At 55.1% G+C, this 20982-nt stretch overlaps 2 protein-coding genes across 2 annotated transcripts; one reads left to right on the top strand and one right to left on the bottom strand.

Moving 5' to 3' along the window:
* The first annotated feature begins 434 nt into the window (after positions 1 to 434).
* On the top strand, positions 435 to 7300 carry RAB25 (RAB25, member RAS oncogene family). Its single transcript, XM_082614778.1, has 5 exons — positions 435 to 738; positions 3647 to 3842; positions 5426 to 5619; positions 6510 to 6590; positions 6971 to 7300. Exons 1-5 carry the CDS (start codon positions 696 to 698, stop codon positions 7081 to 7083), a joined length of 627 nt encoding a protein of 208 aa, XP_082470904.1. The 5' UTR covers positions 435 to 695; the 3' UTR covers positions 7084 to 7300.
* A 1184-nt stretch (positions 7301 to 8484) lies between these two features.
* MEX3A (mex-3 RNA binding family member A) lies at positions 8485 to 18381 on the bottom strand. Its single transcript, XM_082613196.1, has 2 exons — positions 17461 to 18381; positions 8485 to 13852 (listed from the first exon to the last, which is right to left on the bottom strand). The coding sequence occupies exons 1-2, from the start codon at positions 17912 to 17914 to the stop codon at positions 12744 to 12746; spliced, it is 1563 nt and encodes a 520-aa protein (XP_082469322.1). The 5' UTR covers positions 17915 to 18381; the 3' UTR covers positions 8485 to 12743.
* Positions 18382 to 20982: the final 2601 nt, after the last annotated feature.

A 20982-nucleotide genomic window follows, 5' to 3' on the forward strand; every position in this document is an offset into this window, starting at 1 on the left:
CCCATCCCAGGCCCTGGGCTGTCAGGGAGCGGCAGAAGTTGCTATATCTAAGATGCACCTCCCAGAGCTCTGCACTGCAGCAGGGTGACCCCAGCCCCTCCTCACGACAGCCCTTCCTCTTGTGCCCCCAGTTACCCCTCACCACAGGCTCTGCGGAAAAGCGGGAGGCCGAGTAGCTTCCTGCTCCCCAAGGGACTATTTCTCACTCACTGGTGGCTGGGCCCCCCATGTCCACAGGTCCCAGGAACCTAGCAACGCGAATTCCATCCTCTCAGCTGGTTCTGTGAAGGTCCTGTCCCTGTCCCAGCTGCCCCCATTGTCACTCCCTTGAGCCTGCTCGCCTGCTTGCGGGAGCCCAGGCTGAGAGCAGACACCCAACCTGTCTAACCTGTCTGACGTCATTGTCTCTCCACCCACCTGGGCCCCAGGTCTCCAGCCGCTCACTGTTCCTGTTCTCAGCTTCCGTCCTCTCAGCTTCCTTACCGCACCGCCACCTGCCACAGCTGAGCCCCCCTAGGCCCTGGCTAGCCTGAAGTCGGCCCTCGATCCCTCTGGCTGCAGAAGTCTCTTTACTCCCGATGAGAGGAAGGGTGACTCCAGGTCTCTTGAGAGCTGAGGGTTGAGGGCATTGAGCTGACGCATAGACCCGTCACCTCTGCCCTCGAAGACACTTGTGCCCTCCATGTGGAGCCAAGATGGGGAACAGAAACGAGGAAGATTATAACTTTGTCTTCAAGGGTGAGTCGGGGTCTGTAGAGAAAGAGGAATGCCTGAGAGAGACCCAGGAAGAGCACAACAGAGCCAGAGGCCCCTTCCTGCTTTTTAATCACTTAGCAGGACCTACCTCCTAGGGCTCATCATTCCTTTGGATAAGAAAGAAAGCCTAAGGAGTGGGGGAGGGTCTGTTTACTGGCGCTGCCAGAATGCTCTAGTAAATAATGCCGATCACCCCTTAATGGTGCCAAGTTAGGCTCCTCTGCCCTGTTCCTAATGGAAGCCCAAACCCCTAGGAATAGTTAGCCACTGCAGCACCAGAGATGGAGGATTCCCTCCTGAGAAGAAGGGGAAACAAGCAGACTTAAGAGGAAGAAAGTCACCTTTCTAGGCAGCTGTACGGGAGAGGAGAGATAGGATAGATCTATCCCGTCATAGCGCTGGAGAAAGCCATAGGGAAGATGTAATGATTGGGAGAAGGGTCTAATAGAACCTGGAGGACCCCTCAGCGCCATGGCTTTGTCTGTCTGCCCCTTGGCAGACCCCTTGGGCTCAAATACCAGGAACTGGGTTCAACTTGGCTGTCCCTGGAAGCCTGCATGTATCTTTCCTGCTCCTTTATCTCGCCCCTGTGTTTGGTCAGTCTAGTGTTCCCCACCCCCACCTGCACACCTCCTTCAGGGCAGGGTGGACTGGCTGCCCTATGGTTCCTCTCCAGCCACCCCACCCCACTGCCTCTCCCAGCCTCGGCCCCACCCTCACTTGAGCTGGGACTCTCAGTCGACCAGGGGTTGGGAAACCTGTACTCCCAGCATCTTTCCCAGGAAGGGAGACAGAGTAAGGGTTAGCAGTAGACTGGGGCAATACTACTCCTGTCGTTTATTGAACCCTTACTATGTGCCAGCCACTGGCTCATTAATCACCATAACAACCCCAAAATTATCTTTCATTTTGAAAGCATGAGTTCAGATCTCAGCCCTGCTGTTTACGAGTTATTACAGGTTGGGGTCACTAGAAGCAGACACTGAGAAGTTTGGGGCGTAAGATGTTTATTGTGGCACAACAGCAGTGAAAGGAAGAGGCAGGATGCAGGATTGGGCAGAGGGAGAAGTCACACTGCAAGGCAAGATCACAAAGCCTTGGCCAAGGGCAGGCAGCTCTGGGTGCCCCTCTCCTTGCTCGGGCGCTCCGTGCAGACTGCCCAGGAAAGGTATGACCTCAGGTGAGGCTGCCCTCTGCCTCAGAAACAGATGCTGAAGGAGCCAACAGCTGAAGGCTGTGTGCTGACTGCGCTCCCTGCGGCTGGGGGCAAGTCCTTCCTAGAAGGCTCATCTGAGCAGCACAGCTCATGTTTACCACACTAGCTGTGCCATCTTGTGCAAATCATTTAACCCCCCTGTAAAAATGGGGTGATACTAATAATGGTACTTGCCTTATGGCATTGTTGTGAGGATTAAATGAGTTAATATGTGTAAAGCCTTCAGGATGGTGCCTGGCACACAGTAGGCGCTCAATAAATGTTAACCATTAGTACCTCAGTTTTACAGATGAGGATGAGACACAGAGCAAATAGCTTACAAAAGGTCACTAAGTCAGTACTCAAACCCAAGTCTGTCTGACTCCAAAGCCCTTGCCCTGAGCCCCTTTGGGGTCTGAGGATAGGGCTCAGAGCACACCCCCTGGGAGGGATGAGATGGGGATGAGGTTCCCAGTAGGGGAGAGGCAGGAACACACACACACACACACACACACACACACACACACGTCCATACAATCCACACACACCCGTATAGCTCCCAGCTCTTTCCTGCACTAAACAAATAGGGAATTTTTTAAGTTGGAGGGGGCCTTTGTAGGTTTTATAAACAGGGAAACTGAGACCCAGAAACGGTGAACCACTTGTTCAGGGTCACACAGCTAGTCAGAGGCTGAGTGGGGACCAGCACCCAGAATATGTGGTGTCCAGTCCTGCGGTGCCTGCCTCCCTTTCCAGAACCACCCTGGGTAGCTCAGGGCCAGTGCGATGATGAGCTGTACCTACATCAGCTCCACATTTTAACCCCAGTCCCAACTCACCCATGGTGGGTAAGGCTGGGCCCTGGATACTTCCCTCCAGCCTAAAGGCTCTTCACGGCCCCACTGATGGTGGATCCACGTCCCTGAAAACCTAAAGGTAAAAGCACTGGCCTACCAACGACAATAACGACAGTAAGAGTTTTGCACACTCACTATATCCTGGGCAATATCTCCTTTACTTCCTGCAACAATCCATAAGATAGATGCTATTGTTATTACCACTCTTTCATAAGAAAAAGGTCAGAGAGGATAATAGCTTGCTGAAGGACACACATAGCTGGTCCCACACCCAGTCCCATGGTCTTAACCATACAAGACTGCCCCTTCTTGGGGACAACTGGATCCTAACTTCTTGTACACATACGTCCATACCTTTCCCCCACCCACAGACGTGTCACCTGCCAAACTTTCTCCTCACCCACTTCTGTTCACACCTCTGCTCCCCACGCAGACACACAAACCTCCCACTTGTCCTTCCAGCTCATATACATAGAAACATGCACAATGTTCTCATACTCCCCCACCCAGAAATGTGCAACCTCCCCCCAGGCCCCTACCCTCCCTCTTACCTCACAACCCTGAATGCCGATACCCACAAACAGCCCATAGACGTCATTCCATCACCATAATCGCAGGTTGACTCTGCAGCCACATCACAACAGACCAGGCCTAGAACTCTTAAACGGCCTGTTTCAAACGCTCAGCCCTTCTGCCCCTGGATGGATGCATTCACGTAGAGTTGCAGAGCCTAGCCTCTGCCAGGAGACCTGGCTCCCTCCTCAGTTTTCTGAGCTCAGCTCCCCTTTTCGGATGGGCAGACCCTCCAAGCTCAGCCCTTATCTCTCCACTCCCTCAGTGGTGCTGATCGGCGAGTCAGGCGTGGGGAAGACCAATCTGCTATCCCGATTCACTCGCAATGAGTTCAGCCACGACAGCCGTACCACCATCGGGGTTGAGTTCTCCACCCGCACTGTCATGCTGGGCACCGCTGCTGTCAAGGCTCAGATCTGGGACACGGCTGGCCTGGAGCGGTACCGAGCCATCACCTCGGCGTGAGCTGGGGCTGGGGGTCTCCTGGGGCGCGGGGGTGCTGGGGAAGTCAGGGCATACCTCTGGAGGAGAGGTGGAGGAGGAGAAGGAGGCAAGGACACTCAGCAGCAAGTTCCCTGAATGGGACCATGGGCCACTTCGGCCTGAGTCAGGAGACGTGAGTACTGTGACCTACGAACAGTCTGAGACAGGCTGCAGTGATACTGACTGCTGGAACTAAACACAAGGGTCATCGCCGCCACTTACTTAAGTCTTTGCTATGTGCCCAGGAAGGTACAAGGCACTTTACATTGGGCATTTTATGTAATCCTCAAAGTACCACAGGAGTAGGGTGCTATCATTAATTCCTCTTTAAATATGAGAAGTGTGAGTCTCAAGCAGGTGAAATCAGGATGCAGCTGGGATGGGGGCAGGTTCTGCGATCAAAAGCACCCCCTCACTTCTGCACAGTGCTTTGCACTTGGCAGCCTTCACTGTCTAACCACAAGGTGAAGGGCTGGACCCTTCAGCTGCATTTTACAAAGACTCAGAGGACACAGAGGAACGTAGGTCTCCTGACACCAAACATAGAGTGTCTCCCAGTCAGTGTTAGGCCAAAGGTGGTGTGTGTGTGTGTGTGTGTAGTGGGGGACAGCACAGGAGTTAGGGGCTTTGTTTATACATACCCATTACTCTTGGACTGGTCACCTGACTCTTTTTTAAAAACGTTTATTTTATTTATTTAGTTTTGGCTGTGTTGGGTCTTCGTTGCTGCACACGGGCTTTCTCTAGTTGCAGTGAGCCGGGGCTACTCTTCATTGCGGTGTGTAGGCTTCTCGTTATGGTGGCTTCTCTTGTTGCAGAGCACGGGCTCTAGGCGCGAGGGCTTCAGTAGTTGTGGCTCACGGGCTCTAGAGCACAGGCTCAGTAGCTGTGGTGCATGGGCTTAGTTGATCCACAGCATGTGGGATCTTCCCAGACGAGGGCTCAAACCCGTGTCCCCTGTATTGGCAGGCAGATTCTTAACCACTGTGCCGCCAGGGATGTCCTGGTCACCTGACTCTTACGAGCCTCAGTTGACTCTTCAATAAAATGGGAGTAATTAGATACCACCAGTCTGAAGAAGCTCCATCTAACTCCAAGAGTGAGACTGGATGCTTGCAAGGATGCCTCAGATGATAGGGGAGATTTAGCTAGTCCTAGAAAGATGGCCATGAGAGAGAAGACACTGTGGGTCAAGATCTTAAAGGTGGGACATCTAGGAGGCTGTCTTGACCAGAGCCCTGGTATACATTGGTGAATAGCAGGGGCTAAAATCAGAAAAAAGACCTGGAGAAGCAGAAGGGCTAGGAAGGAGGAGGGAGCCAGTGGTTTTGGAGAAGGGAGGTGAGTCTTCGGAGGCTCCAAGACCAGTATCTCTGGAGGGCGCTCAGCTTCAGACATGGGAGCTTTGGGCTGCCCTGTGCCATTTAGGTCTCTGGACTCTAGTTTTCGTATTTCCCCACTTCTGGTACTCATCTCTGGCTTTTGGCTTGAGGGCTCTGCTCTGAGGCTGGGCCTGATGGCCCTGACCTTGCCTCTGTCCTCCCCACTACCCCCCACCCAGGTACTATCGTGGTGCGGTGGGGGCCCTACTGGTGTTTGACCTAACCAAGCACCAGACCTATGCCGTGGTGGAGCGCTGGCTGAAGGAGCTCTACGACCACGCCGAGGCCACGATCGTCGTCATGCTCGTTGGTAACAAGAGTGACCTCAGCCAGGCCCGAGAGGTGCCTACTGACGAGGCCCGCATGTTCGCTGGTGAGAGCCCACCATGACCCAGCCTGACCCCTCCAGCCCTGCCAATGCAATCCCAGATCCCACCTCCCCAGCCCCTGCTCCCACCGTAGGGCTCCGGCCTGGACGTCCTCCGCAGGATCCCCTACCTCTATCCCATCTTCCTCAGAATCTCCTAGGCCCTCCCCTCTGTGACCCTGTGTCCCTCTTTATGTCCCACCACTTGCCTTGAGATTGTCTTTATGGGCAATTATTCATAGTTGGTTTTAGGACAGCCCACCCTGCAATGCTCAGAGATCTTAAGTGTAGCAGGTGGGCTCCCCTTGACCACCTGCAGTCACACTTTCCCCAGGCTTTCTGGGGTTTAGAGGCAGCAAGATACAGTGGTTAAGGGTGTAGGCTGTGGAGTCCCATGGCTCAGCTTCACATCTCTTGGCCAATGACTAGCTGTGGGACACCAAGCAAGTTCTTTATTCATTCTCTCTGTTTCTGGGCTTCAGTTTCCTCTTCTGTAAGAAAGGGTTAGTATTCAAACCTACCTCACAGGTTGTTTTAAGTTTTTTTGTTTGTTTGTTTGTTTGTTTGTTTTGCGGTACGCGGGCCTCTCACTGTTGTGGCCTCTCCGGTCGCGGAGCACAGGCTCCGGATGCGCAGGCTCAGCGGCCATGGCTCACGGGCCCAGCCGCTCTGCGGCATGTGGGATCTTCCCGGACTGGGGCACGAACCCATGTCCCCTGCATCGGCAGGCGGACTCTCAACCACTGCGCCACCAGGGAAGCCCTGTTTTAAGTTTTATATGAGCTACACATGCCAAGGGTTTAGTGTAGAGCAAATGTACATGGTAAACATGAAGTAAATATTATTATTATCGCGTTGGCCCTCCACAGCTAATGGTGTGCTTCCTTTCCTGTCAGAAAACAATGGGCTGCTATTCTTGGAGACCTCGGCCCTGGATTCCACCAACGTTGAGCTGGCCTTTGAGACTGTCCTCAAAGGTAGAGCCCCTGCCATTCGGCAGGCACCCCATCCCATCTGTGAGCCTTCTGTGGACAGTGTGAGGAACGCAGACACCCAGCCCTCGCCCGCCCTAGCTGATTCCTCAGCCCCTCTGGGGGTCCCCAGCCTTCTCAGAGCCTCCCTAGTATGCCCCCCACCCCCTCAGCTGGAGCTTAGGGAAAGAAGCAGAAGGCCACACTTACCAGGGAGCTGAGTCTTAGCCCTTCTCCACCCACGTAAGTAGAAGGGACCCAGGTGCCCAAACTCCTCTTCCTTCTAGCAAAACCCCCGGTGTTCAGAAAGGGGCACATAGAGTGTGTATGCGGAGGGCGGGCTCTAAATCTTCACCTGACCTGACCACTGCCCTCTGCCCTCACAGAGATCTTCGCCAAGGTGTCCAAGCAGAGGCAGAACAGCACCCGGACCAATGCCCTCACCCTGGGCAGTGAGCCGGGCCCTGGTGAGAAGAGGGCCTGTTGCATCAGCCTCTGACCTGCCCCTGCTGGCGCTCTGGTGTCCCCCATTCCCATCCCAGATCCAGGAGCCTTCCCTGCCCTGTGGCTCCAGATGTCAGAGTGGCCGGTCCTTGTTCGCAGCCCTGCAGAGCTCTAAGGTCTTCATGCGCTGCCCCTCCTCCCCACATATCTCTATTATCGGTCACCCCCTCACAGACTAGGGCCCCCCAATAAAGCTGTGTTTTGTATCAAGACCTGGACGTCCTGCTGCTTCCTGGTGCCTCCCCTTCATCTCTGGCCCAGTTCCCCTTCCCCTCCCCCTCCCTTCATCCTCCTCACCATACACTGCCCCCCAGGGCCAGCTGCCTCTGGAGTCCTGTGGTCCGGGGACAGTGCCAAGGGGGTGGGAGGGGCCCGCCCTTCCCTCTGCCAACCCCCGGGCAGGTAGGGGAGGGAGGACAGCATGGCAGAGAGGGGGTATCTGGAAGGCGAGACAAAAGGAAACCATCGGCGGGTACCATCTGGTGCCCAGGGCCCTGGTGCCAAGAACTGAGGGCACTCCGATGCCAGGGGTGAGGGGAGGAGGCGGGAGAGATGTTTGAGAGAAGGGGAGTCAGGGCTAGCCCTGTCTGTGTGTGCTGGGGAAGGGGTTTTAAGCCTGGGAGGTGGAGGGTCTAAGTGCTCCTTCCAGGTTTCTGCCTGAACCTGAAGAAGAGGGGGTGTGGTGTGTAGGGATGGATTGAACCTGGTGGGGATGAGCGGGGAGTGTCGGGCTCTCAGCTCTCCGCCCCTTCTCCATCGAGTCCACAAGCTGGCTGTCCAGGGAGCGTGGAGGTCACCCAGCCTCGCCTTCCCCTGTTCTGCAGGGCAGAGTGGAAGGAGGTCTGCTGGCACCCCCAAGGAATAGAAGGTGGTAAATGGGGAGAAAAAAGAGAGGTTGAGCACTTGGAGATGCAAGTAGGGAGCTGTGGAGAGCAGACAGGAGCCATTCACTTCCTGCAAGGTGAGCAGGGTCACCCAGAATCACACCAGAGAAAACCCCACTCACCCCAAGGTGGTTCAGACTCACATGCAGAGAAAGAGGCCAGAGCCTTAAGTAATAATACTTTTAATAAAATTAAGTTCTTAATAGCACATTTAATACATTAACCCTCCCCCTTCTTGGTTTCTCTGTGTTTTGTGCAACATCACTTTGACTTGATTATTCATGGGTCCGTTTTTTTCCCGCCTTTATTTTGCTTTTGAAACGTTTTTCCTTTTGGTGGATTTGTAACGTGTCTTCACTAGATGCCTCAAATTAAGTCTGACCACAATCCTACTCTACTTTCTACAGTGGAGAGACCACTCCCCCTGCCCCAGGGCTGTCTCCCCCCACCCACCCTACCCCACCCGTACCCTCGCGCAGGGAAGGGGAAGCCCTCCCCACCCCAGACGCTACCTTCCCAAACTAGCGGGGTTTCTAGGACAAAAAGAGCAGGGGGGATATCTGTCCCTAGGTGGGGTGAGAAGAGTAAACTGGGGAGAGGGAGATGTGTGTTTGGGGTCTAGGGCCAGGGAGGGGCATGACAGTCATTGGTGTCATGGAGCAGGCTCTTCTTGCCAAGAGCCAAGGGGCCTCCACACCCCCTTGGATAGGAGGGAGGGGCCCGACCTGATTGCAAGCTGGGGTTGGTAGAAGGCAAGTGCTTAAAAAACGAGTTGATTTCTCACAAGCAAAAGCCAAGCTCCCCAGTTTTCTGTGGGGAGGGCGATGTGCCCTGGGGCCAGGGCACAGTGGACGACCCCTACCTGAACACTTACAAATGGAGGTGGACTAGAACAGAGCATTAGGGTCAGGATCACCCAAAGTCGCTGCTGCCCTCCCCCTGCCTTTGTACCCTTGGGGACCAGTTCTCCCAGGCCTTTAAGGACAGCATCTCTGCTCTACCCCAGGGGGTGGGAAGTCCTTCTTGGAATCTAACTTCTATGAGATAATAAAGCACTTTTGCAAACCTGTAAAGCACAGTGCAGCTTTAAAGGAGGACGATTATTGAGTTGGTTCCTCCACCTGCTGCCATGGAGGCCAGAAGCTAAGTAGAATATTGAGTGGGTACAAGGAAAGGGGACAGACCACCCCCTCAGTACCCTTGAAGCTCTGAGAAAGAAGCATGTGCATGTGTGTCTGTTGGTGAAATGACCTACCTACCAGGCTCTTGAATCAATCTGAGGTGGAGTGGATTGAGGTTATACTTCAAGAAGGACTTCCTCGGTTAGGCCTGGGAGAAGTTGCCTCAGGAGGGTTGGAGCTGGGCAGTCTCCATCCTCCCAGAGAACCCCAAGAGGACATATTTGGAGTAAGGGCTGCCCAACAGACAGGGAAGGCCAGGATGGCCAGGCCCTCAGGTACTGGGGTGCAGAGCAGGGGTGCAGGTGAATGTGCTCTCCCTCCTCTGCTGTCCCTAGCCCAGCCCTCCTCTGGTTGAAATGACCACTGTTCATCGTTTCAAAGACCCTGGGAACTGAGCCCCTCATCTATTTGTCCTATAATTTAAAAATCCAAGGATTCTCAGAATCAACCCCAGCAGACTGGAAGGAAGCTCCTAACCTTACCTAGCAACCTGCTCCCACCCTGATATCTGAAGATGGAGCGGCTCAGGGTGGACTCAGCCACTTCCCTCCTCTATTTTCCTTTTCGTTATGACTTTTATACATTCTACTGGACCCAGGGGCCCTCAATGCTACTAAACTTTAAGCTATCTGAATATCATCTACTAAGTAACTAGTAATTCTTTCTCTTTTTCTCTAGGATTATATGAAATAAATTTGAATTATTATTATTATTATAATTATTATTTTGTAGTATTCTTTTCTTTTAAACCCCTCGGTTTCTTTCTTTTTCTTCTCTCTCTCATTTTTGGTTAAAAAAACAAACAAAAAAAACTATTTCTCTTAAATCTCACACCTCTCTGAGGGTTCCCGTAGGCCTGCTAGGCCTCAGTTCTGGACTTCCCCTTCTCACTCGCCCCTGGGACAGGGCAGGGGAAGGGGGGGGGACACCCCAGGATCCTCAGTCCACAGTCCTCCAGCTTCTTCCTTTCTCCTTAATCCCTTTCTTTGTTTGACTCTGCCGGCTCCCCCGAGGGGGAGGGGTAGAGGGGAGAGGGAGCCCCGGGAGTGAAATCCAATCTACTTGCAGGGCCCCAGAGGGACCAAGTTCCCCTAGCCCCTGTCTCCACGATCCATCCCAGGATGCTCCCCCGGAAAAGCAAATGACATTCCTCCCCAAAAAAAAAGTGGGGGGAAAAAGGAACGTAAACCCGAACATATATTAAAAACACTTTTTTAAGATTTAACTCTGAATACAAATGTATTTTTTTCTTCTCTCCCTACATATATTCTAAACCTTCTAAAGTTTTTTTATTTTTTTTAAGGATCACTTTATCATAAAATAAAATATCCTTTTCATATAATAAATTACCTAATAAAAAGTCTTTTTTTCATATTAGCCCAGGTTCTTTGCTACATTTATACGGTAATAAACGCCTTTATTAAAATAGAATATTAAATTATAAAGAACTGCTTTTTTTTTTTTTTTTTTTTTTTTGCTATTTTTGTTTTCTCTCCTCTGTGTTGGTCACCTATCTCACTCCCTCTCACGCTCTCTTTCTCTCCTCTATCTTGTCTCTCACTATGTGTTTTGCGTTTGTTTCTAGGTTTGGCTCAATTAGTAAGAGTGGGATTGAATTTTCCGAGCCCCCTAGTGTAACAGTCTTCTGCCTTTGTGGGTAGAATGGAGAGGGGGAGGGGGATCGACAGACAGACATCCCATCTTCCCACCCCCCTCCCCACCCCCCCTCGGCGACCGAGGGGTGCCCATTTGGTTTGGTTTCTATTGTACAGACATCTCAGGATGGCTCACATATATTGGCGGGAAGGAGGGAAGTTGTCACAGGCCAGTTTTCCTGGCTGTGACCTCCTTCCGCTCCCCTCCCTGGCTGGTGGTCTGGAGGGGAAGGCTGAGGAGAGGTGAGTTAATTCACAACAGGAGGAAGGAGAGGAGGAAATCCCCTCTGTACCCCCATCCCTGCACCCCCTCTCCATCCAGGAAGAATGGGACTTCGGAGCTTAAGTGCTCAGAGATCACTTAGAAGAGTCCCACCCTACTATATACAAGAATCTCCTAGGACCCCCGTGGGACTCCCATCCCCCATCCTCTCCTGGCCCGGCCAGCGGAACCCAGGAGGGCAGGAGGCTGGTGGCTGCCCCAGATGAGCAGTAGGGAAGCAGCAAAGGGGGTGCAAGGCCTAAAATCATACATGATTCTCAGAGCAGGCCCTGCTGTACCCCAATCCTGCTTGGCTCTGGATTGACCCCTGTCTGAAGACCTGGTCTCTCTCCTCAACCACAATGAGTGAGACAGAGACTTCATGATTAGCGTGCTAATAAGGGTTCAGGTCAGGTCCAGAGAGGGGCGCATGGAGTGGGGCACTGCTGGGGAGGAGGAGCAGCCCCTCGCCCCAGCAGCCTCTCCTATGGCCTCAGGCCCTTTCCTGCTCAAAACTGCAGACACACTACCCTGGCTCTCCCCCTCCCACCACCAGAAAATCCAGCCCAAGAACTGTTCCCTAAATGTAATGCCCCAAGATGATAAAGGTGGAGGTTTGACCCTTTATGTAACCCAGTATTGGTCCCCTCCTCAAATTTTCACTGAGAACGGGGATACATTCCATCAAGAATTTGAGGTGTTTCTTTGGAGGAGTAGGAGAGAGGGCCTCCGGATGTCCGAAGAGGAATTAGGGGGGACCATCAAATTGTTCTTCCCCCTACTTCTCCCCAGGGGGATGGTGTCCCCAAAGCTGGGCTGGAAGGAGCAGGAGGGAGGGGGGAGAAGGGAAGAAAGAGCAAGAGCAAGACAGGGCTGGTTGTGACAGCCAGCAAGGGGAAGCAAAGAGGAGAGTTGGGGGAGAGAACAAAGGAGTGAGGAAAACCCAAAGGGAAGAAAGATGGGGAGGAGAGAGTGGAGGGAAAAGCTGCAAGGGGCCGAGGAGCACCCCCTCTCCAGATTCCTCTAGCCCAGCTTTGTGGGGATAGATGAGTTCTGAGCCCTTTATTTGTTGACATACTTCCTCCCCTTCCCCCTTAGAAAATCTATCCCGACTTCCAAAAGGGCCCCAACCCCCTTATACTGCTGGAAACCCAGGAACAGATTCCCAAACAGGATATGGCGGTGGAGGGTCTAAAGGGTCGTGGTTGGAGGTCAGAGGTCAGGACCAGAGGGCTTGGGGATTGTTAGAGCACCTCTAGATACAGATGGTAATTCTCCCTCTCCCTTTCCCCATCCCCTCCACAGAGGAAAGGGTAGTGTGACACACATAAGGGTAGGTGGAGAGGGGGTCAGGATACCTTAGCGGCCACCTCTGGCAAAACAAAAGTTTCTCTTAGCTGCTTCCAGACTGAAGGGTGTGTTGAGGTATCAGAGTTGTAACTCTAGTAAAATTTCCGGCCTGGCCCCCTCCCAACCTTTCCAGGACAGGGTGACCAGAGGCTCTGAAAGTGGTCCACCCTCCAGCCACCATCGCCTCCCCTCCCCCCTCCCCAGAGAGCGAGTATCTCCAAGCACCTTGCCCCTCAAATCACTGATTTCCAAAAGGCCCTAGTGGAACACAGCTCCAAGAAGGGCCCCTGGGAGGTGGCCCCAGGAGGCAAGGGGCAGGGGGCTTAGGAAAATATTCGGATGGCTTGCGTGGCTGTGATGTGGCAGACGGGACACTCCGGGTCCGTCCTCTCGCAGATGCGTACTGCACACTCCATGCAGAACAGGTTGTGTCCGCAGGGCACGAGTGCGGCAGTCACCTCACTCTCGAAGCACACCATGCAATCCCGCCCGCCGCCGGGGCTCCGCAGGCCGCCCCCCCCAAGTTTAGAGAAGCCCTGGAGCGGCTCTCCCGGCGGGCGTCTCGGGAGTCCTGCCAGCTCAGGCCCCGCAGAGGCGGCAGGAGAGCGGTGCGCGCCCGGGGGCCCAGCGCGGGCCTTGGCGGAAGAGGAGGAGGAGGAAGAGGCGGAGGAGAAGAGCACCGAGGTGGGCGTGGCGTTCTCCTGGCCCGCCCAGAGAGGGGGGCTAGTCTCCGCCACCCCGTAGTACACGTCCTGCTTGCCCACGCCGTAGCCGGGAAACAGGTACCCGCCGTAGCCAAAGTCCCCTCCCTGCTCGCCCAGGCGCGGGGCCTCAAAACCAGAGTCCACTCCACACTCGCCGATGCAGCCCAGACTGTTCTGCCTGAAGGTGGAGAGAGGCTTGCAGCCAGGCGGGTGCACCCGCCAGGCCTCGGAGTAGCGGCTATCAAGCGCGGCGTCGGGGCTCCCAGCCAGGAAGTCGTTTTCATTGTTGTATTCGAGGATCTTGCCTGTGCGGACCGCGATGTGCGTCTCGATCTCCTCGCGCGCACGCTCCACGTTGCCCGGGGCACCGGTGATCTCGAACACCGGGTCTCGGTCCCGGCTCGGCGTGATAATGTACGTGTTGGTCTGCTGCTGGATGCGTTTGATGGTTGCCCCCTTGGGGCCCACCACCAGCCCCACCACGCGGTAGGGCACCCGCACACGAATAGTCACTTGGCCGGGCAGAGCAGGCGCCACGCCAAAGGCGGCGCCCGACTTGTTGCGGGAGGCCCGGATCATGGAGAAGTGCTCAGCTGCTGAGATGATTTCACGTCGCGCTGTGGCCACGTCCTCCCGCCGCCCGGTCACCATGAACACTGGCTCCTCGCCTCGCACCGGTGTCTTGATGTAGGTGTTGGTCTTGGCCCTCAGAGCCTTAATCTTGCAGCCTGGGATAGGTAGGGAAGGGAAGAGAGAAAGAAACTCACCGGGCAAGAAGGTTTGTGCTGAGTCCAACAAGCTCCTGCTCCTACTCAGATACTCAGCCCCCCAGGAACCTCTGTCTACCCTTTGAACCCCGCCCCCCCAATCCACCCTAACCGGAACAATTCACTCATCGTATCTTAAATCTACCCAACGTCTCTATCAACCATAGATCGCCAAATGTCCCAACTTTCCCTTGAATTCCATTCAGGACCTCCAAATTCACGCACTTTGAAATCCTGAAATAATCACTGACCCTCTAGACAAGGTGCTAACCTCAGACCTACTCACTAACTCCTCTCCAACCACGAGCCGTTCCCACAATTTCTCTACTGATTTCTGGCTCCTCAAACTTCCAAATCACTTAATCACCCCACCCTGCCCTGCAACTGCAATCTCCAATCTGTCACTGACCTTGATCTTTCCTCAGAACTGCAATGGACCCAGCAACCCACAATCTACTCCTCCCTTGATCTCCATGCCTTAAAAGTGTCCTCCTGTCTACTCTGGGACCACTGACCCCCAGCTGCTCCCATACCTTCCACCATGAGTGTCTCTCAGTGGGTCCCAAATTCATAGCAAGTTTTCAGCAACTAGTGGAGTGTGGGAGACTGGGAAGGGTCTGAGAATCAGAGTTTCAAGAGGGAAAGGAGGATAATGATGTGTAGCACCTGACCCCATGGACACTCCTGCCACCCTGTCCCCTGGGGGCAGGAGAGCCAAGATGGGCTGGGGGCTGAGTAGGGTGGGGAAGAAGGTGTTCTGGACCTGTACTCTTGCTTTGAAGAAGGAGTGGGTTCAAGGTGGGAGGTTGGGGAGAGAGGCAGAAAGAGAAAGGAGAAAGGCCCAGACAAAGAGAAGCAAAGAGGGAGAAGGGGAAAGAGAAAAGTGAGGGAGGCTGGGATGGCCACACTGCAGTTTAAAGGTGGCAGACCTTGATGGCTGAGTGAACAAGCCTCTCTCCTCCTCTCCCACTTCCCTCTCCCTGCCCCTAGCTTCACACAGAACCTCAGAGACTCACATGCTTTCTCGAAGCACACATGCTACGTGAGTTTGCGCGTGCGCGCACACACACACACGGACCTAGGAGCCGTGATGCAGTGTGCCTTTATCTAAGTAATACTTCTGGTGCAAACCTAATGTACACTTTCACATACCCCTCTCTCCCATACACACAGATACCCTGCATTTCAACCTTTCATCCATCCCACTCTTCCATCCCCATCATCCCCAGCACACAAGCAGCACATTCCTATACACAGCTGCCCACAACTTTGGTCCCCATTCACATTTAGACACGTTCACACCCCTCTCCAGATACACATTCACCATTCCCTTCCTCACTCCCCAACCAACGCCAGTGGTCCTAGTTTTCTGATTCTGCCCCAACCCTCCAACCACAGGCCTGGGGTGAGCTCATCTTTTTTTCCCTCTCCTTCCTCCACTCCAGATGGCTTCTTCTCCAGATTGGCATGTGGGAGGAGAGAGTGGGTTGGGGGCAGCTCTCCTCACCTTCAAGAGACCTCAGGAAGGAGAATTTGCTCCTCCCTTTTTGTCTTCAGACCTCTTGGCAGCTGAGAAGTCCTACCTGTTGTCCAGCCCACATCCTTGCTGCTTTAATGTCAGTCAGTAAATGATTGTTCTATTTGTGAGGCATGGAGGGTTAAGGAACAGTGAAGCCCCTTCTCCTACAACTTCTAATCGCATGGCATCTGATAGGCATCGGGGTTCTGGCTCTAAGTTTTGAGCCCATAAACTTACGCGAGAGCTAGGTGTCTTTAGGGATTGGAGTTAGGGTGAGGAGGACAGGCCGGGTATAAAACTAAGGAGAAAAGCTAGAGGCCTGGAGGTGCGGAACTGTTGGTGGACCTCGTCCTGGGTTTCGCAACCCTGCAGAAGCATCTCCTGAAGGGAAGACCCAGTTGGCTTCACCTTCCTAGAGGTCAAATAGAGGAGCACTGACACTGCAGCAGGAGGAGGGAGGTTAGACAAGAGAAAGGACTTCCATTTACTTAAGGAATGAGGGAGAGGCTTATCTTCTCTGAATAGGAGAAATCCCCCTACTTTTATGAGAGACAGGCCCATCTGATGCGGAGGCAGAAGAGGAAAGAATGACTCTATGAAATTCCGGGGCCTCCCAAGACCACCCCCGCACCCAAGAAAAGATATCAGTGTCCCCACCCAATTCCAGGGCTCTGGGTCCCTAGTTTCTGGCAACAAGAGGAAATCCAACTTTTAAAACCAGAAATCTCAAGAGATGGAGTGCCCAGGAGGATGAGGGCTATGCCTGGGAGTGGCATCTTCCCCTCCTCCATTCTGGATCTCCCTGCAAAATCCCCCCAACCCCCCCACACTTCTGGTAGATGAGGTGAGATGTGGAGTAGGGGCCCTCCTGGCTTGCCTCCCCTCTTCCCCGGCCAGCAGCCGGCCTCCTCCCTCACTCCCAGCCGGAATGCAGCTCCTCTATTGTTCCCCACTGTGGGACAGCTCCTCCCCTGCTCCTCCCCCACCCCACACCTCCCCAGCCCAGCCCCCTAGCAATTTCCAAATCCCACCCCCCCAACTCCCCTTTGGGAAACTGGGAGAGGGAAGGGTCCCCAGGATCCCGTCTGCTCAATCTGGACCCTCACCAACACTCCCACCCCCACCCGCCCAGGGATGCTGGAGCGGAGGAGGGTGTGGTATCAGACATACTACACTGGATTAATTCTACACCCACACCCCCCTCCCCTCAACAACACACCCAGACACATGCCCTCCAACAAATCTCCAGGTGAAGGTTTCTTACCCCCCAGCATGCCCTCACCCACTCCGTCCTACTCTCTCACTACCAGAGACCCCTCTCCAGGCCTCTGGCCCCTTGCCGTGGCCAGCCCAGAACAAAAGCCTGAGAGGGAGGAGGAGAGGTCCACACCAGGACGTGGCACTTCACTGGAGGCGCCCCTTCCAAAACCCCATAGACCATTCAACTTTGGTGTGTGGGTGACCACAGGACTCCCTCCTCCGAGCAGCCCCCCTTTCCCACCTCACCCCCAGGCTGGGACCCTCCCATGAGCCACACCCCCTTCCATTCCTACACTCAGCCCAACAAAGAGATAGATACTCAGTCTGGCTTCCCAGGCTAGGTCTCCCCCAAAGTCTGTAACTCCAGGCGGCTGGGGGTCCCAGGGGTGCCCCCTCCCCGAAACCACTAGCAAATGCCGGAGTTGGGGCTTCTGAGTAACTCTTTGCACATTCCACCAGCTTTTCTGTCTACGAGTGGACACCCCCTCCGGACAGCCTCCCCGGATTGGAAGACCGATCCCCCTCCCTTTTCCCTCTCTCCACGAGAGGATATTTCTTTGTCTAAGGGCAGAGCCCTGGGGGAGGAAGGATCTGGAGAACAGTCCCAACTGGGGGGGTGGGGGTAGCAGGGAACTTTGTGGCACTTGGAAATCAGGGTAGGGGGCGGGTCCCCCTTTGTGGGGAAGGGACAGAGCCAGAGGCGGGCAAGAAGGGAGGAAATGAACTTTCCGTGGTAGGGATGGGGTGCCCCCCACTCCAATCCCTCTCCACGGTCCCGGCGCCCGCTTACCTTGCCTGCCCACGATCTCGGCCACGTGCTCGGAGGTGGGCACGGGTACACACTCGGTGGTGTTGCTGCTGCCCTTCAGGCGCAGCTCGGCCTCTTTGTAGAGAGCGCAGAGCTTGGCGTCGCTGGCCCCTTTGGGGGCGGTGGGGGGTTGGGGCGTCTGCGCCGCGGGGGCCGCCGTCGGGGCGGCCGGGGGCGCCGCGGGCGGCGGCGGCGGGGCCGGCTGCGGGGGGGCGGCCGGCTGCGCGGGGGCGCCGCCCCCCCCACCTCCCCCGTCCTCGCCCGCCGTGGGGGCGGGGGGCTCCCCCAAACCCAGGAGGCAGAGTTGATCGAGAGCCAGCTGAAGGGCGCGCTCGTCTTCCAGCAGCCCTCGGTCCTTAGCGCTTCCCCCGAAACATCCTAGTTCTCCAAAGCCCCCATTTCTTTCCATTATTCCAGATACCACTAGACTAGGCATGGCGAAACAAAAGCTGGGGGAGAGAGAGAGAGGGAGAGAGAGAGAGAGAGAGAGAGGTGGTGGAAGGGAAAAGAGGAGAGAGGAGGGGAGGGGAGAGGAGAGGAGGGGGGTGTGTGGGGAGGGGGGAACAAAGAACTGGGGAGGGGGGAAGAAAGCGAGATAGAAAGATAGACCCTCCCCCTAAGCCCCCCTCCCCAAACACCCTGTAACCCGACTCCCCTCGCCCCAGCCCCCAGGGTGGGGGTGGGGGGAAAAAGAAGCAAAACCAAGAAAGCAGATCTCCTCTCCTCTCCGGGGGTGACGGGGGGCGGGGGGCTGCGGGATCTCTGCCCCCACCCCTCCCGCCTCGGTCCCGGGAGTCTCTAGACCCCGCCGTCCAGACGCCCCCCTTAGGCTCCCGCACCGAGCCCCAGTCCAGGAGCGGCGCTCTGTGGCCCCCAATAGAGCCCAGCCCCTTCCAGCGCTCAAACTCTTTTGTTTTAAATGAACTGGATGGAGCAGCATGGAACTGACGGGAGGGGGGCGCGCCGGGGGCGCCCAGGGCATGCCGGGAGTTGTAGTTTCCCGCCCTCGGGGGGCGCGGGGACGAATTCCTTGACCCGAGGAAGATATGGATGTGCCTTCGGTCTTTACTCGCGGCTGGGAGGCGAAGCTGGGGGTGGGATGGAAGTCAAGGTCCCTCATTTTTCCAAGAGGCGGGCACCGGGAGAGGAGTCAGTGTACAGAAACGGAACATGTTGAAAAAAAGCTAATGGAATGTGCCCCCCTCCCAAGACGGGCTCCTTCCCGATCCGGGCAGGTCTTTGGTCCCTCTTTCTTATGGTAATGAGGGGGGGGCGGCGAGAGGGCGGGGAGCGGTCCCGGCTGGGTCACTGCGGCTTTCTGTCGCTCGCTCTCGCTCTCTCTCTCGCTCTCGCTCTCCTCCCCTCTTCCCCCTCCCTGCCGCGCTCCCTCTCCGCTCTCCGCTCCCCCCTCCCGCTCTCCCAGAGTCGATCCCGGCTCTGGGCCGCGGGGAGAGGTTCTCCGCAGAGCAGACAAAGCCCGCAGCCGCGATGCGGGGAGAACACGGCTCTGCGCGCTGGGGGTGCCGGGATGGGGTGCCAGGTTGGAGGGTGGGACCCCTTGGCAAAAGACGGGGTCCCCTCATCTCCAAGCGGCAAGCCATCCCCCCTCGTCCCCTCCCGGTCCCCCAGTCTCGGAGATCTGAGAGGCACCGACTGGGAGGTGAGTTAGTTAACATCCTTCTGATCAGTAGAGGGGAGCTGGGAGGGCTGTGGAGAGATGAAGTGAGGAGGATGAAGGGGTCGAGGGAGAGGAGAGAAATGGGGGGACAGAGAGTGAGGAGGCAAGGGAAGTCTTAAAGGCATGATGTGACTTAACAGTTGCGGGTGAGAGCCAGGAGATTTGGGTGAGACAGAAGGAGGAAAGAGAGACTGGATGGAATGGAAACCCAGACTTCTTCAGGCCTGGGCCATATATGTAGCCTGGGGGTGATCTGTTCTTTAGCCTTCACCATATCCCACCTCTCCCCCATTGAAAACCCATTAGTTCAGCTCCTTTGACTCTGGAAATTTGGTGAAAGTAAAAATCAGTTTTTAAGGCATGAATTGGACAGTTGGGCACTTTTAGGGGAGTTTGTGGAAGTTGGAGTGTAATGCAGTCTTTTCTCCCCTTACCCCATAGCTTCAACATTTCTTTTGTTACCGTTTTTATGCCTGGGTCTTTCCCAGTAGGAGAAGGGATGGCACTGCAGCTTGAGGGCTTGTGGTCAGACTTTTAAGAACTTCCCAAAAGAGTTTTATAGGAATGGGTGGGTGAGCTACAGTGGTAAGGTGTCCTTTTCTGGAGTGCCTTGGAAACCAAAAATCTGAACTAGTTTGAGGTAAAGTCCTGCTTGGAGGCAGGGGAACAGAGGAGATGACCTCATAGACCAGGCACTGTGGGCCGTGAGGGCTGAGCTGCAAGCCAGTTCCCTAAATTGATTCTTGGAGAGAGTAAATTTGCACACCAATGGGAGGGTGGGAGCCAGCGTGGAGGATCTCAGAAGGGGTTGGGAGTTGGCACACTGTGGGGCTCTTGCTTCTTTGCCCGGCAGAAGATCCAGGGAAGGGGAGCCACGACTGAGAAACCCCGGAAGCCCCCGGAATTGGAGAGGGGTGCCCTCTGGATTGAGGATTTAACATAAAGTTAACAACAAACCTTCTTGGATTGGGCGCTCCCGCCTCTAAGCAAGAGTGGGCGAGGAAGAATTGGAGAGACATGGCCCTGTGGGAGTGGCTGTTTCCTGCTCTTGTCCCCTCTCCTTCTGCCCCAGGAACCTGGATTGGGGGAACCAGGAGCTATGGGGAAAGCCTCCTACTCTGTGGACCAGGTGACTGTTTTTCGCATGAACAGAAATCGCAAACAGTTGCATAGGACTGATTGTGTGCCAGGCCTTTTTGTCACCAGCCGTCTGAGCCTTCCTGTCCCCTCTGAAATGAGATTCCCCCTAGACACTCACTCCTGAATTTGCCCTGCTTCCACTTTCCTCCCCACTAAGCTAATTAAAGCAGGAGGTTAATGACCAAAGAAGCCTTGGGGGTTTGGCCAGGGAGGAAAACAAAGGACAGAAACAAGTGTGTGCGAGTGGGGAGGGGACAGCTGCTGAATGGGAAGGGACAGACTAAGGGGCAGGGTAGGGGAAGGGGCAGTCCCTGCTGGACCCCCGCTCACTGATCCAACAAGGACTAATCAGCCCCCCTGGGTGTGTTCATGTACCATGGGTCCACACTCAGGCTCTCACTGACTCCAGATATGCAAGGTGAGAGAGGCAAACGTGAACCTGGCACCTGGAGGGCAGGATGTGTGTATGAGCGCACTTAGGTCTGGGGCTTGGCTGTGCACATAGAGGCATGTGCCTGCAGATGGTGCAGGGTACGTCCACTCACAGGGGTGCCTGCCAGAGTGCCCAGGGGCAGCGGAACCTGGCGATGGGCACCTTGAGGAGCCAGGTTCTCAGGAGGTTTTTTTCTTTTTTGGCTGCAGGATCTTAGTTCCCTGGCCAGGGGTTGAAACCATGCCCTTGGCAG

The sequence above is a fragment of the Mesoplodon mirus genome (genome assembly GCF_964341445.2).
Source record: "Mesoplodon mirus genome assembly, chromosome: 3".
Lineage (NCBI taxonomy): Eukaryota > Metazoa > Chordata > Mammalia > Artiodactyla > Ziphiidae > Mesoplodon > Mesoplodon mirus.